The following is a 15,550-nucleotide window of genomic DNA, read 5'->3' as shown; positions in this document are numbered from 1 at the left end:
ACTGTTAGGGGTCGTTCACTTGAATCAGGGAGTAGCAATAAAAATTCTAGATCCAAGTCCAAAGGATGTAAGTCCAACAAATCCTGTAAGTACTGCAAGAAGCAGGGTCATGATGTGACTGAATGCTTCAAGTTGAAAAACAAGCAAGAGAGAGAAAAGAAGTCTGCTGAAGCTAGTGTTGTTGAAAGTGATTCAGAAGGCGATGTTATGTTATCTGTTAGCTCCGGTGACAAACGGAGCAAAACTGAGTGGATTCTCGACTCTGGTTGTACATTCCACATGTGTCCTCACAAAGACTGGTTCGTCTCTCTAGAACCGGTTGATGGTGGAGTTGTCTTGATGGGTAATGATACCCAATGCAAGGTTAGTGGAATTGGAAGTGTGCAGATTAAAACTCATGATAACATTATCAGGACTCTTACCAATGTTCGGTATATTCCTGATTTGAAACGCAATTTGATATCATTGGGCACCTTGGAATCTCTGGGGTGTACCATAGCTGAAGGTGGAGTTCTGAAAGTCATAAAAGGCTCTCTTATTCTCATGAAAGCTTCTCGTTCTGGAAACTTATACATCTTGCATGGTAGTACTGTAACAGGTTCAGTAGCGGTATCCTCATCGATGTCTGATGCGGATCTCACCCAATTATGACATATGCGTCTGGGGCATATGAGTGAGAAAGGCATGCATCTCCTGAGCAAGAAAGGCCTCCTTGGTGGTTCAGGTACGGGTAAATTACAATTTTGTGAGCATTGTGTTTTTGGGAAACAAAAGAGGGTTAGTTTCTCTACTGCTACACACCGTACCAAAGATGTATTAGAATATATACATTCCGATTTATGGGGACCAACTAAATTCCAGTCTATGGGAGGCTGTAGATATTTCATGTCTATTATTGATGACTTTTCTCGTAAGGTCTGGGTCTATTTCTTGAAACACAAAATCAGGCTTTTCCTATTTTCAAAAAGTGGAAAAAACTTGTTGAGACTCAGACAGGGAAAAAGGTCAAGAAGCTCAGGACAGACAATGGCTTGGAATTCTGTGAGTCAGATTTCAATGACTTCTGTACGGCAAATGGAATCGCCAGGCACAAGACCTTGCCTGGTAAACCCCAGCAAAATGGTGTTGCCGAACGTCTAAACAGGACATTATTGGAAAGAGCTCGTTGTATGCTCTCTAATGCTAGGTTATGGAAACGGTGTGATTTTTGGGCCGATGCCATTTCTACTGCTTTCTATTTGGCAAATAGATCTACACATTCATCCCTTGATTTCAAAATTTCAGAGGAAGTTTGGTCAGGTAATCCTGCTGACTACTCTATCTTAAGAGTTTTTGGATGTCCTGCATATGCTCATTCCAGTACGGGTAAATTAAACCCTCGAGCTGTCAAATGCATTTTCCTTGGTTATGCCTCTGAATCAAAAGGGCATCGTCTATGGTCTCCTGATTCTCAGAAAATCATTCTGAGTCGAGATATCACCTTTGATGAAAATGCACTACTTTCTTCTGGAAAAATTCCGAGTACAGGTGAGACGCAGAGTATTGGTGAGAAGGTGGAGTTTGAGTTCAGGCCTATTGACAGTATTACTACTACTGATGGTAATACTAAAGATGATGCATCTACTAGCACTGCACCACTCGTCCAGCCACAACGAGAGTATTCCATTGCTAAGGATCGTCCTAGGAGGACAATTAAAAAACCTGCTAGGTATGCTAGTGATGATGAAACCAATATGGTTGCTTATGCTCTTTCAGTCACATAGGAAGTTGATGGTGATCCATCCTGCTATTCTGAAGCTTTTCCTATTGCTAAGTTCAAGCAGCGCTTGAGTTTAGTCGACTGTTCCAGTTGTTAATTCCACAGTGGATTTGATCCAAGGTGGAGATTTTTAGAATTTAATGTGTTTTGTGGCTCAAATTTGTGGAGATTGCGTCATCCTCAACACCATCCATGTCGGCCATGTCGCACACGTTCCTCTCCTCAATCCGCAGCCACGTTTTCCCTTCCTCAATGTACATGCCACATTTATCTCTCTTCTTGCATGTATAAATAGTTTTAGTTTCTTTATTTTCAATGCATCAATCATTTGAATTCAACTTCATTTGTCTTTAGCTTTCCTTACGTACAAATATATATATATATATTTCATTTGTTATTCTCTTTTGAGAATTTATATATATATATATTTTATATTAGATTCATTTGTCATTTATATAATTTTCTTCATTTACATATTTTCCCTATTATTTAACTTCTATAATTCTCAATTTTTGATTCTTCGTTTCCGCATTATTCCGCTATATTCCTAACAAGTGCCATAGACACTTAGTGTTAAGGTCTATTAGGGGTGTAATTTGAGCTTAATTATGATCCTTTGTGCATCATTTTGAGTCATTTAAGCTATGTTGTGTGTTATGCTTCAAATTACTACCGCACTTTGTGTTTTTATGAATTGTAAGATGGTTTAAGCTAAAAGGAGGCATGACGGCATATTCCGGGGCAAAGCAAGATGAGGAAACAAGTCGGAGCCAAGCCAAGAAGAAGCAACGCACGTTGGATGTGCATTGAGGAGAAATAGAAATATCAACGCATGGCCCAACGTGCGTTTGACGTTCGCGTGTAACGGTCAAGTAACCGGCCAACGCACGTTGGCTGGGTGTTGGGCGCACGTTGAGTTGTCACTTATGGAAGAGAACTATTTAAGTGGCTAGATTAGATTAGAATAGGGGGATTGAGCAGATTTAGAGAGTTTAGATAGAGAAACATTTCAATTCCTAGTTCTCCCTTCTCTCTAAAAGATCAATTGAAGGAGGAGATTGACACTCTTCAAATTCAAGAGATCAACACTTGTATTTCATTTTGGTACACTAGTACAAAAAATACTTTCCAAGTCACCTGTAAACCACTTTCCGAGTCACCTGTACAGGTGACTCAGATTCCAAAGCCTCTGAAAGTGTTTAGCTTTCCGAGGCACCCGTATAGGGTGTCGCGGAAAGCTAAATAAGTATTTTTTATTTTTTTTAATAGAGACTTTCCGAGGCACCTGTTGCATCACAGGTGCCTCGGAAAGCCATTTAATATTTTATTATAAAATACTATCCGAGACACCCACGCACAGGTGGGTGTCGCGGAAAGTATTTTATATTTTTTTTAATATATATATATATATATATATATATATATATATATATATATATATATATATATATATATATATATATATATATGCAACTAATTTTATAAAAACAATAAATAAACTCCCACTTTTACAACACAAATACATCAAAATTATTCATAGCCAATGTTTTACAAAGAAGAGAGAAAAAAATGAAGAGAGAGCCCCCATCTTGCTATCACTAGTCTCCGTATGTTTTGACTCCTATATCACCTTAATCTTTCCCCCTTCCCCCACTAACAGCTCCAGATTGAAGTTGTTTGTCACATTGGCTAGCTCGCGAAATGTGAACACTTCTGCTGCAATTTTTATGTCCCCATACCTCAGAATGTCTTCTGCTAGCTGTTTTTGCTTGCTCATCCCTGCAACCCATTCAAAATGTGTTTTTTATTTTTATTTTTTTGTTTTCATGAATCAAGAAAATTACAATAATTTACAATTTACAAACTGATAAAATTCGATGGGGGCAACAGAAACTCAGAATGGAAATGAAGATCATGTAACAATCTATATAACTTCTTGGGAATCCAAGGATTCAAACAAGTTTTTATCTTCCAATTAATGATACCATACATGTTCTCATGGAAATACTTCTGGCAATGGAAGCCAGTGGCTCTTCATTATCATATGTGCTTGAAGTCCTTGCCTCATTCAAAGAACTCTTGGAGCTTTTCAAAGGATTCTTCCACATCTTCTTAATCTCTGATTTATAAACACAACACAGGTCATAAAATCAAAGCAGTTGTGAAGAAGAATGCATGGGAGCAAGTACAATAAGATTGAAAATTCTAAACGGAAAGTTCTCAGGCATCCACATACCTGGTGATGTTATCACATCTGTACTTGTTTTTATAGTTATTTTGAATCATCTTGGTAATTAAGTTCTTTAATTTTGCTTATTTAATACATGTTTTCCTTGCTATTATCATTTAATTATGGTTCACACTTGTTTTGAATGTTTTACGGTGTTTGTTAGTGTTTTTGAACCATTGTAGGTCAAAGTTATGAGCAAGGAAAGTTCGAAGACAAAATTGGATTCAAAGTGGACCGAATGGCACCTACAAAGTACATTCAACGCGTCCAAAATTTCCAGAAAGATTTTGCGGTCGAGACCAGGAGGGCTCAACGCGTCGAGCCTTTTCTCGACGCGTCGAGAAAGACGCACGACGTAATTACAAAATGTGGCGCTGAAATGTGGCATTCTCCATTCTAAAACCAAGAAGCAGCAAATTGCATTCCAACAATAGAAATGGGCGCTGATTCCCATGAAGGCATGAAATTAAAGAGAAATCTCAAGATTATAATTGTTAGCTTCCAAATTTAAATTAGGAATGCAAATTCCTAAATTAAATTAGGAAAATTCCAATTCCGCCCAGCTTTGTACCTACTATAAAATTTCACCTTCCTCAACCCTAAAGGACAGAGATTAGAGAGATTTTTAGAGTTCTTTGTAGACAAGAAAGAGAGAAATCAAGTACCTCAAGTTGTCTTTGGAAGCAAGGAGGAAATCGAGGAGATTTGAGAGAATCGCTTGGTCAATTCTTGTACTCTTTTGATGATTTGTAATTCTTTATTTATATTTGCTATGTATAATTTAGCCATGCTTGGCTAAATTCTTTAAGGATTTTTGGGTGAATTTGTTTATGAACCTATGTGCCTAGTTTATTAATTTCTTAATATATTTATGTTTGGTTTTATGATTTGTGTTGCAATCTTGTTTTAACCTGTTGTTGTTGGTAATTAAAGGCCTAAATTACTAGCTTCATAACCATGTTTGTGTCACCAATGGGAGTTGGGGCATAAATTAGGGAACACACGATTGCACATAATGGTTGGACCTTGGGAAAGGAGAACTTATTGGGGGAATCTTATTCTAGATTGTTGCCTATCGGGAGATGGTAGTAATTGGGAATAATTAAATGCTGATCTTCGATCTTATTAGGTGTTTAAGCCACGGGAGTGGAAATTCACTAGGAATAGAGATTACGGAAGTAATTCGATTCCACTGTGCATTCCCATACAAATCTTAATTCCAAACTAAATATTACAAACGTTAATTGGCACTAGGTGATTAAACATTGTGATCCCAAGAATCATGTTTCGCTCTATTGTTTACAAAACCTTGTTCTTTATTTTATTCTGCTTGTTATTTTCTACAATTACCCAACCTTCAAGTTTTGTTCGGACTAGTTTCATATGAGTAACCTAGTAGCTAGTTATTAGTACCCCATCTCTCTGTGGTTCGACAACCCAAATACTCTGGGTATTATTTGTTTTCCCCAAAATACCGCAATCAAATTGGCGCCGTTGCTGGGGAGGTGGCGTTACGTACTGACATTAGTGAAAGTCTTACTTTTGGAGTCTAGTCTATTTTATTTTATTTTATTTATTTTTATTTTTGCTAATCTATAACAAGTTCCTTGTTCTTGAGTGTGATTTTGCTTTGAATTTAAGAACTTGGCTTTGTATGCGTACACGATCTTTTGGGAAAGAAGGATTATTACCTCTAAACCTTGAGATTGAGAAAAGAGCCAAGTTTCGTAGAAAACAAACTAGGATGGCACAGGTACAAGAAAACCAAGTTGAAGGGAGATCAATGTCTGACTACCTTGCTCCGGATGTTGAGGAACATGGTAGCATCAATATTCCAAATGTGGAGGCCAACAACTTTGCGATCAATCCGGCCATACTCAGCATGGCTGCGACGGATCGATTTGGAGGGATGCCCACGTACGGAAGATCCCAATGCTCACACCACCAAGTTCCTAAGACTTTGTGGCACTTTCAAGATGAATGCAGTCACTCAAGATGTTGTCAGACTTAGGCTTTTCCCCTTCACAGTGAAGGACAGGGCTGAAGAATGGTTATCCTCACATCCAGATAACCATTTTGACACTTGGGAAAAATTACATGGAGAATTTTTGAAGAAGTTCTATCCTATCTCCAAGACTCAAAGGATGAGAAGGGCAATCCAAAACTTTAAGCAACTGGCAACTGAGTCCCTCACTGAGTCTTGGGAGAGATTTAAGGAATTGAAAAGGCAATGTCCATGCCATGGGTTTCAAAGTTGGGATTTGATGATGTCTTTCTATGAAGGATTGCTTGATAATTCTAGGATTTTGGTGGATGCTTCTTCGGGTGGTTCGTTCACGATTCTAGAGCCAACACAAGCCGAGGAACTATTGGAGAAAATTGCTATGAATGGATCTACTTGGTACACGGAGAAGTCTCCACAAAAGCTTGTAGGAGGAATTCATGATGCGGGGCAATTAACCGATTTGTCAACAAAGTTGGATAACGTGGTTTCCATGGTTCAAAAGCTTGCCCAAATCACCATCCAAAAACACAATGTGAGTCATGTTTCTAACCTTGCTACTCTTGGTCAAGTTTTGATGTGTGAACTTTGTGGTGGTGGACATAAGTCAGGGGATTGTCTCGACGAGTTAAATTCCCAAACCTCTATGGAGTAAGTTAATATGGTGGGATATAATACGCCTCATCAACAGTCTTTCCAACCTCAAGGGACCCACCATCCTAATAATTCAAGGAACCATCCCGGTTTTTCATGGAGCAACCCAATGGGGGCTGCCAACCCTCAACACTTTGTTAATAGAGGTCCTCCAGGTTTTCAAGGTACTCAAGTTCAATCTCAATTTCCCGTTTCGGAGGCTCCACCTCAATCGAATATGGAAGTATTGTTGGAAAAATTGGTTAAAGGTCAGCTAGAGCTTACAAAGAGGATGGATCAGATGAATGCTCGCCAAAATATGTTTGAAAAGCAGTTAGCAAATCAACCTTCTACATCAAGTACTAAAGTCACAGGGAAGTTGCCAGCCAGTACTGAAAATCCAAGGGAGCATGTAAATGCAATTGTTACAAGGAGTGGCAAAGTACTTGAAGAGCCACCTCTTCCAATCAAAGCATCAATTCCTAAAAAGACAGTTGAGGAAAAGATTGAAGAGATACTTGATGGTATAGAAGATGAGCCAATTGTTGTGCAAAATAATCCACAAGTTCAAAAGGAAGTAGAGAAGCCCGTGAGAAGGTATGTACCCCCATTGCCTTTTCCTCAAAAAATTGAAACAACAAAAGAAAGTAGATGGAAAAAGTTTTTGGAGGTTGTTGAGGGTTTGAAAGTTTCAGTTCCCTTACTTGATTTGCTTTCACAAGTTCCCTCTTATGGAAAATTTTTGAGAGAGATTCTATCTAAGAAAAAGAAATATGGGGAACGAGAGATGGTTGATGTGGCACAAGAGTATCGAGCTTTGACCCCAGGAATTGGGAGGAATATACCTAAGCATAGAGATCCGGGGAAGTTCACAATTCCTTGTGTGATTGGAGGCCGACCTTTAAAGGGATCCCTTTGTGATTTACGAGCCAGTGTGAGTGTTATGCCTCTCAATCTTTGCCAAGGGTTAGAGTTGGGAGAACCAAAACCAATCCAATTCACCTTGGAAATGGCGGATCGATCCATCACAAAGCCTATTGGAATTCTTGAAGATGTCCCAGTTCGTGTGGACAAGTATTTTGTGCCTTGTGATTTTGTTGTGATAGATGTCCTAATGAATCCAGACGTCCCACTCATTTTGGGGAGACCTTTCTTAGCCACTACTAAAGCAATAATTGATGCAAGGAAAGGCTCCACGATCTTTGACTTTGGGGAAGAAAAGGTGGAATTTAATGTTCTTGATGAGTCAAAGGTCATCGATTGCAAGTCAATTTTGAACCTTGACCCTACTTTCAAGGTGACACATGATGAGTATATGCATTTGAAGAGTTTATGCGGTGATGAGATCAAACTCGCCGATCAACCTGGATGAGCACTCCATAACCAGGTTAGGTCGAGCTAGCGACGTTAAACTTAGCGCTTCATGGGAGACACCTCATGTTATCTTTTATTGCTTTCATATTTATTGCTTTCTAGTTTAGTTTTATTGCTTTCTAGATTCGTGATTATTTTATTGCTTTTATTGCATCAGGGACGATGCATATCTTTAAGTGTGAGGGGGAGGAGTCATTAATTTGGGGATATTTTTAAAATTTTTTAAAACTTTTGCTTTTGCTTGAATGACTCATATGCTATTTTTGGTGAATAAGTTGTTTTAGCATGTAGTTACAATTACTCTCTCTTGTTGGTTTGTGGTTGGTTTTAGTGGTGCTTGCAACATCTCAATTTGTGATGGATGATTTGAGGTGTAACACATAATTGATCTATTCCCTTGCCAATAGCTTTGTTAACCACTTAATAATTAGATTAATTCTTGATTTTGTGTGTTATGCATTGCTAGTGAAGACTTATGTGAGATTTCGGTCATGGGTGTTTTGCTAGAACTTGCCTCATTACTCCCTAAGTGATGTCTAAGTGTTGCATGTTTTGAAGTGATTTAGGCCATTTTTGTTTAGTCATAGCCTTTAAACCTGTCCCTATATATATATATATATATATATATATATATATATATATTTTATCCTTCGTGTCCCCATTGTGCCTTTTGTTTGTTTAAATAAGTGCTAAGCACTTATCCTCCCTTCGTGATTATTTTTCTTTGATTTACCCATTATTATAACCCTTAGCCCTTGGCCAAATATTTCCCTTCCACCCTTTGAGAGAATGAAACTTTTATCTTTATTATTTCTGTAAGAAGAGTTTATGGAGTTGTGCCAAAAAGCAGCTGATATTATTACAAATTGTTCAAGTGTGTGGGAATTGAAAGATTGGATTAAAATTGTCTTGCAGTATTCAAAAGAAATCCAAAGAAAAGAATCGAAAAAAAAAAGAGAAAAGAAAAGAAAAGAATGAAAAAGGAAAAAAGATTGAAAGTTTTTGAGTTTGGATTTTTCCAAAGAGTTGCTAAGTTCTTAAAAGAAATTTGCTCCTTGAAATTTTGATTATCACATCTCTTCCAAATTTTGAAAAGTTTAGATAAATTGTGACATTCTCTCTTTTTGATTAATTTTTCCATACCACTTCTTTGTTAGCCATCACCCGTAGCCCCATTACAAGCTAAATAAAGTCCTATTTGATCTTAGCATGAATTCTTAGATTTGATCTAGGGGAGTATGAAGGGCAAGCCTATGGGATCTCAATCATGAGCCGTGTCTTGCATAATCTCAACTGAGTACATGTGCACACTTGATCCTCACATACTTTAAATTCTTGGTGCTTGGTTATTGGCTTGGAAATGTGTCTCTTATGTGCCAAACTAATTTGATTCTTGAAGCTTATTGTTTTGTAGCAAGTTTGTTGGTGGTTTGAAAGGTTGTGCAAGAGAGAGCATGAGTAATTTGTATGTTTTGAATTGTGATTTTATTTCTTGGTTTTGCTTGAGGACAAGCAAATGCTTAAGTGTGAGGGGGTGATGTTATCACATCTGTACTTGTTTTTTTAGTTATTTTGAATCATCTCGGCAATTAAGTTCTTTAATTTTGCTTATTTAATACATGTTTTCCTTGCTATTATCATTTAATTATGGTTCACACTTGTTTTGAATGTTTTACGGTGTTTGTTAGAATTTTTGAACCATTGTAGGTCAAAGTTATGAGCAAGGGAAGTTCGAGAACAAAATTGGAGTCAAAGTGAACCCAATGGCGCCTACTCAGTACATTCTTGGCTCGACGCGTCCAAAATTTTCAAAAAGATTTTACGGTCGAGACCAGGAGGGCCCGACGCGTCGAGAAAGACGCACGACGTAATTACAAAATGTGGCGCTGAAATTTGGCATTCTCCATTCTAAAACCAAGAAGCAGCAAATTGCATTCCAAAATTAGAAATGGGCGCTGATTCCCATGAAGGCATGAAATAAAAGAGAAATCTCAAGATTATAATTGTTAGCTTCCAAATTTATATTAGGAAGGCAAATTCCTAAATTAAATTAGGAAAATTCCAATTCCGCCCAGCTTCGTACCTACTATAAAATCCCACCTTCCTCAACCCTAAAGGACAGGGATTAGAGAGATTTTTAGAGTTCTTTGTACACAAGAAAGAGAGAAATCAAGAACCTCAAGTTGCATGTCTTTGGAAGCAAGGAGGAAACTAAGGAGATTTGAGAGAATCGCTTGGTCAATTCTTGTACTCTTTTGATGATTTGTAATTCTTTATTTATATTTCTATGTAGAATTTAGCCATGCTTGACTAAATTCTTTAAGGATTTTTGGGTGAATTTGTTTATGAATCTATGTGCCAGTTCGTTAATTTCTTAATATATTTATGTTTGGTTTTATGATTTGTGTTGCAAGCTTGTTTTAACCTGTTGTTGTTGGTAATTAAAGGCCTAAATTACTAGCTTCATAACCATGTTTGTGTCACCAATGGGAGTTGGGGCGCATAAATTAGGGCACACACGATTGCACATAATGGTTGGACCTTGGGAAAGGGGAACTTATTGGGGGAATCTTATTCTAGATTATTGTCTATCGGGAGATGGTAGTAATTGGGAATAATTAAATGCTGATCTTCGATCTTATTAGGTGTTTAAGCCACGGGAGTGGAAATTCACTAGGAATAGAGATTACGGGAGTAATTCGATTCCACTGTGCATTCCCATACAAATCTTAATTCCAAACTAAATATTACAAACGTTAATTGGCACTAGGTGATTAAACATTGTGATCCCAAGAATCCTGTTTCGCTCTATTGTTTACAAAACCTTGTTCTTTATTTTATTCTGCTTGTTATTTTCTTCAATTACCCAACCTTCAAGTTTTGTTCGGACTAGTTTCATATGAGTAACCTAGTAGCTAGTGATTAGTACCTCATCTCTCTGTGGTTCGACAACCCGAATACTCCGAGTATTATTTGTTTGCCCCAAATTACCGCAATCACCTGGTACAGCAAAAAATTATGCAGAGAAAAGTGAAATGAAATTATACAAAAAGAACAGTGACATATTATTATAGCATTCAAGTATACTCATGAGAGGATAAAGTAATTTTAAAAACAGATTTGATGAGAACAGACTATGTAAGAATATAGGAAATAGGAATAAAGTTAATTACCTAGAAAGTCTCGGCCATTCAAAGCATCAACCCATGTTTCTGCCGCTTCATATAATGCTGCACGCTCATCAGTGATGTTATATTTTTTCTTCAATTTCTTGGATACAAAATACATGGTTGTAGCTCCTGCATACTTTGCAATTGTTCTCTCATTGAAGCTGAAATTACCTTCACATAAAAGTAAGCACAAGTGAACATATATGCTTGGATAGAAAGAAAACTGAGTCATCATACCACTCATCTAAGGGGGACCAACTTATGAAATCAATTCCAAAAATTCTCACTAAAGTAATTTACTTTATTTATTTATTACTCCGTATTATTTTGATTCAATATATGCTCATTTGTCCTACTTAAACCAAGAATTGATGCAAACAACTGAAACTGATCATTTCATGTCCTGTCAGAAGAAATAAAATTATAAAGCATAGAATCTGTTTCAAATGCCTAGAACTAAATGAAAAAGTGGCATGGCATTATACCTCATCTTCATGTTTATCTTGGTGTCCACCTCCAACACGGTCTTCATCCTCCTACATTTTCCATCTTTCCTTATACTAGCAGCAATTATCTATCAAAGAAACAAATCAAACCTAAATATTTGAATGCATCTCTTTACACAGCTTGCTTAGTATCTCATAACAACAACAACTACTACAACAAAAAATCTCAGACACTAACTTCAGCATACACGCAAACACTTATTGCAGATCAAGATTCATCAATCATTCCATTGCTTATGAATGATTGCTAGCAGCCATTTCACAAATAACTTCAATTTGATACTGAAAATGTGACAGCACTAATATATTGTGGGTGGAAAAAAGTCAATATATGTTACCCAATGGGTACAATATTCACATAAAATCAAATTGCAGAACATATGCTACACTGCATAGGACCTTCCAACAAATATTATCCTATTCAGGAATAAGAGACTTCAAAATAATATTAGCTATATTAGCAAGAAATGACTATTTTGCCAAAATAGAGTATATGATCATTAACGTTGACCCTTCAAATCTATCTTTTGGAGGCAGCAATGCCCTCTTTGACTGCAGCCCTTTTACTATAGATCTTACCTTTTCCATCTCATCTTCAACTTTATCATTATTACAGCTCTGCAAAAAGAAGATTGAGTTTAAAATGCCATCTTTAAGACACATGTATTACAGAATGGCAGCAGTATTTAGGATACAAGTAACAATTATTTGTTATGCACTTATGCTATAAAATGCTACAAAGGAAATCCACCAATTCCTTAGACATGCACACAGATCTCACCTCAAAAGTTGAAGGATATTCACTTATAACTATAGATTCTTTTTTTGGAACAATCTCTCTTAGCTGGAAGATGCTGCCACAGTTCCTTTGTGACAAATATAATGGCATGAATGGGTGAACTAGAAATTTAATGTTCAACATCAAATTTATGATGGTATATGCTTACTAATGATGGTATCATATCCCGTCACTATTTGTTTTAACCTCGGAAGAAATAATGACGGGTGGCGACGGTAAATTTCCCGTCATTAAAAGTCTTTTATGATGGTTTTTGATTTTTAGTGACAGTTTTACCTCTCACTAATGAACAATTTTCTTGTAGTGTGTACTAGAAAAAAAGATTGAATGTGTTTGAATTCATAAGTTGCAGTAGAAATTTAATGTTCAAGAATCATAAATCCCTTTGCAGATGATACATTGCCTAGAAAAATGCTACTTAAAATACTACCCTCCTCAATTCTCATTCTCCCACTTTCCCTATTCCACAGATGCACCCCATAACTTTCCCCCCTTAGTTGAACCCTAACACATAATGTTCATAGATGTTTCTAACACGTAAGTGCACAATCAGAACAAAAATAACAAACCTCCACATGCCGCAACAAATAGACTAGAAGAGTAAGAAGTAAGACATACCTATCTACACCACCGCTGCCTCCTCGCTGGTCAATCGCCACCTCGCCGCCACCAATCGAGGACATCGCCGGTTGGTCGCCAATGCCTCGTTCAATATCCTCGTCGCAGCCGTAGGAACTCCAAGTCTACAGGAAGGCGGGAACATAAAGAAATTAATTGATTTTCTAAATTAGGAATTAGGGTTAGAATGGTGTATAGAAAGAGGGTGCGACCGGTGAGAAAAATGAACCTGAGGGTGAAGACTGAAGACGGAGCCCAGTCGGCAACAGTTGAAGATGAAGCCGAGCGAAGTGGCGAGACGCAGAGGAAGCGGTGTTCATCTCACGATCTGATGGAGGAGTTCACGATGGAGGAGAGCTGAGATCTTATATGGGCTGAAACAAGCTCCACGAGCTTGGTATGATACTCTATCATACTTTCTTATAAATTGTGGATTCACGAAAGGAGCTGTTGATAAAACACTCTTTTGTATCAAAAATGATGATCATGTGTTGCTTGTACAAATATATGTTGACGATATCTGTAACACCCCAGATTTTCAAGACTTTTTAAAACTTATAATAAAGGTAGAATCTCATTAAATTCCAAGAAATAAATACAAGCGTACGGGGTACTATGCCACACCTGGGCTAGAGAACCCAAGTGCACAGGCTAACTAACTAATATCCTCAAAGCGTAATTACGTAAACGTGGCACGCAGGCCAAAAGGGAAAACTATCTACTTCTATACTCCAAGTTCTAGCGCGCTCCAGTGAGAGATACCAATTCAACTAGCATGCAATATAATAGACTCATAAACCTACGAACGGTACCCGAAACATCAAACTAGACATAGGCACGATAAACGGAGTCCGTTGGGACACCACGGGGAACAGGGGAACATCAAACGGGGAAGCCGGGAACCCAAGGTGGGGGAAATTCCAGCGGGTAGCCGGTGGGTGGGGGCCACCCGCCGGAAAGTACTGTTCCGGGCAGCGGGTCGCCGGCGGGCAGCTGCCCGCCCGCCGGCTACCCGCTGCCGGGCGGTGTTTCACGGCCGTGGGTAGGTGGCGGGTCCCCTACCCCCCACCTACCCCCCACTGACTCTTTTCATCACTTTTGCGCCCCGGGAACCATTGTGGAACCCGAAACCATGCTTAGACACCTTACAACGCAATTAACGACAACACGTAGACAATTAACGGATCAAATACGAGAAACGAACGGCACATAACCTATCATGCTTTTCTAGACATAATCAACACCCAAACATGCGATTTCCCCACCCCACAATCCAAGAATCATAACATACGATACAACCTAGGGTTCTAATCACTTTTATGTCAACAAGAATACGATTCGCCTTCTAATTGCAAGATTCGGTAAGGATAACACATAAGCATCAAGAACATCACACAATTATCAAGAACAACACATAATCATCGAGAATTCCATATAATCATCAAGAACTCCATAATTATCAAGAATCTCCCAATATCAAGATTATCAAGATCCCTCATGGGATCATCACATCAAACATCAATAATCATCATCATATCTCGCCAATCACAATAATATGGGGGAAACCCTAAGGGGGAATCATAGCTATGAAAATAGGTTTTGTTGAGACATGGGTTACCTCTTAGCCTTAATTAATTCCTTGGCTATGAAGGATCTTTCTTTAAGCTTTCTTGATTTCTTGATTTCTCCTAGGGGAATTCTTGGAGCTCTTTGGGTGGTGAGAGATTATTGTGGTGGGGATTCTAGGTGCCTCCTAAGTTCCCTATTTATAGATCTAGGGATCTTATTTAGAGTCTAATCCTATTGGGATTAGGGGTTGGGTTTAGATATGAGGGCCCACGGACTATGGTGGGCCTTTTTCCCTAATTAATCATTATAATTTATTCTTTCTCTTGGGCTATTGATTAATTAACTAATTGGTTTTAGGGGCCGTAACACGGGGTGTTACACTCTCCCCCCCCCCCCCCTTACAAGGGGCTTCGTCCCCGAAGCCCGGTGTTATAGTCCATCCTTTCACCCCTAGACACCTCGTAGCTCGGCCTCCTGATTAGGGTTGCGGCCTTACGTTTGTCTTGGCTTGGGGTAGGCTGAACTTTTGATGATGTTGTGATAGAGAAGTTTTCGGTTGTACCTCGGTTTCCTGCGCTGGAACTGGATGCACCGCGAGTGCCCAAGGCGGCCTCGATCGCTGCCACCCTTTGATCGAGTGCGCGTGTGGTGCGAATCAAGGATGAGAACCCTTCTTCCATGATTTGATTCTGCCGGTCGAGCTGTGCGAGTATGCGTTCGTTGACCGAACCCTCGTCTTGTACCCTCGGGTTCCCTCCTGGCTGTGGGTGCACTGACGGGTTAGGCCCGTCTTCCTCCTCTTGTCCCTCATTTCCCTCCGTACCTCCGCAATCTTGCATGGCTCGCTTGAGCTTTTTGTTGGAGATGTCCAACCGATCAACCAATTCCCT

General features: G+C 38.6%; 1 protein-coding gene and 1 long non-coding RNA gene across 2 annotated transcripts; both read right to left on the bottom strand.

The window, feature by feature from the left end:
• Positions 1-3,265: 3,265 nt before the first annotated feature.
• Positions 3,266-11,744, bottom strand: LOC109183979. Its single transcript, XM_019334008.1, has 4 exons — positions 11,654-11,744; positions 11,172-11,339; positions 3,750-3,878; positions 3,266-3,538 (listed from the first exon to the last, which is right to left on the bottom strand). Exons 2-4 carry the CDS (start codon positions 11,284-11,286, stop codon positions 3,381-3,383), a joined length of 402 nt encoding a protein of 133 aa, XP_019189553.1. The 5' UTR covers positions 11,287-11,339; positions 11,654-11,744; the 3' UTR covers positions 3,266-3,380.
• A 459-nt stretch (positions 11,745-12,203) lies between these two features.
• LOC109183980 lies at positions 12,204-12,547 on the bottom strand. The gene is made up of 2 exons (XR_002054670.1): positions 12,456-12,547; positions 12,204-12,292 (listed from the first exon to the last, which is right to left on the bottom strand). It is a non-coding gene; the product is annotated as an uncharacterized LOC109183980 (long non-coding RNA).
• Positions 12,548-15,550: the final 3,003 nt, after the last annotated feature.

The sequence above is a fragment of the Ipomoea nil genome, unplaced genomic scaffold (genome assembly GCF_001879475.1).
Source record: "Ipomoea nil cultivar Tokyo-kokei standard unplaced genomic scaffold, Asagao_1.1 scaffold1237, whole genome shotgun sequence".
Taxonomy (NCBI): domain Eukaryota; kingdom Viridiplantae; phylum Streptophyta; class Magnoliopsida; order Solanales; family Convolvulaceae; genus Ipomoea; species Ipomoea nil.
This window is presented reverse-complemented; position numbering and strand designations above follow the sequence as displayed.

Bases quoted from the DNA above. Each gene is read 5' to 3' on its own strand.
- LOC109183979 (XM_019334008.1), bottom strand. From the start codon at position 11,286: ATGTATTTTGTATCCAAGAAATTGAAGAAAAAATATAACATCACTGAT. The intron at 3,879-11,171 runs GTAATTAACTTT...TTTATAAATCAG, and splicing joins GAATGGCCGAGACTTTCTAG to AGATTAAGAAGATGTGGAAG. The intron at 3,539-3,749 runs GTATGGTATCAT...AATGGGTTGCAG, and splicing joins AAGTATTTCCATGAGAACAT to GGATGAGCAAGCAAAAACAG.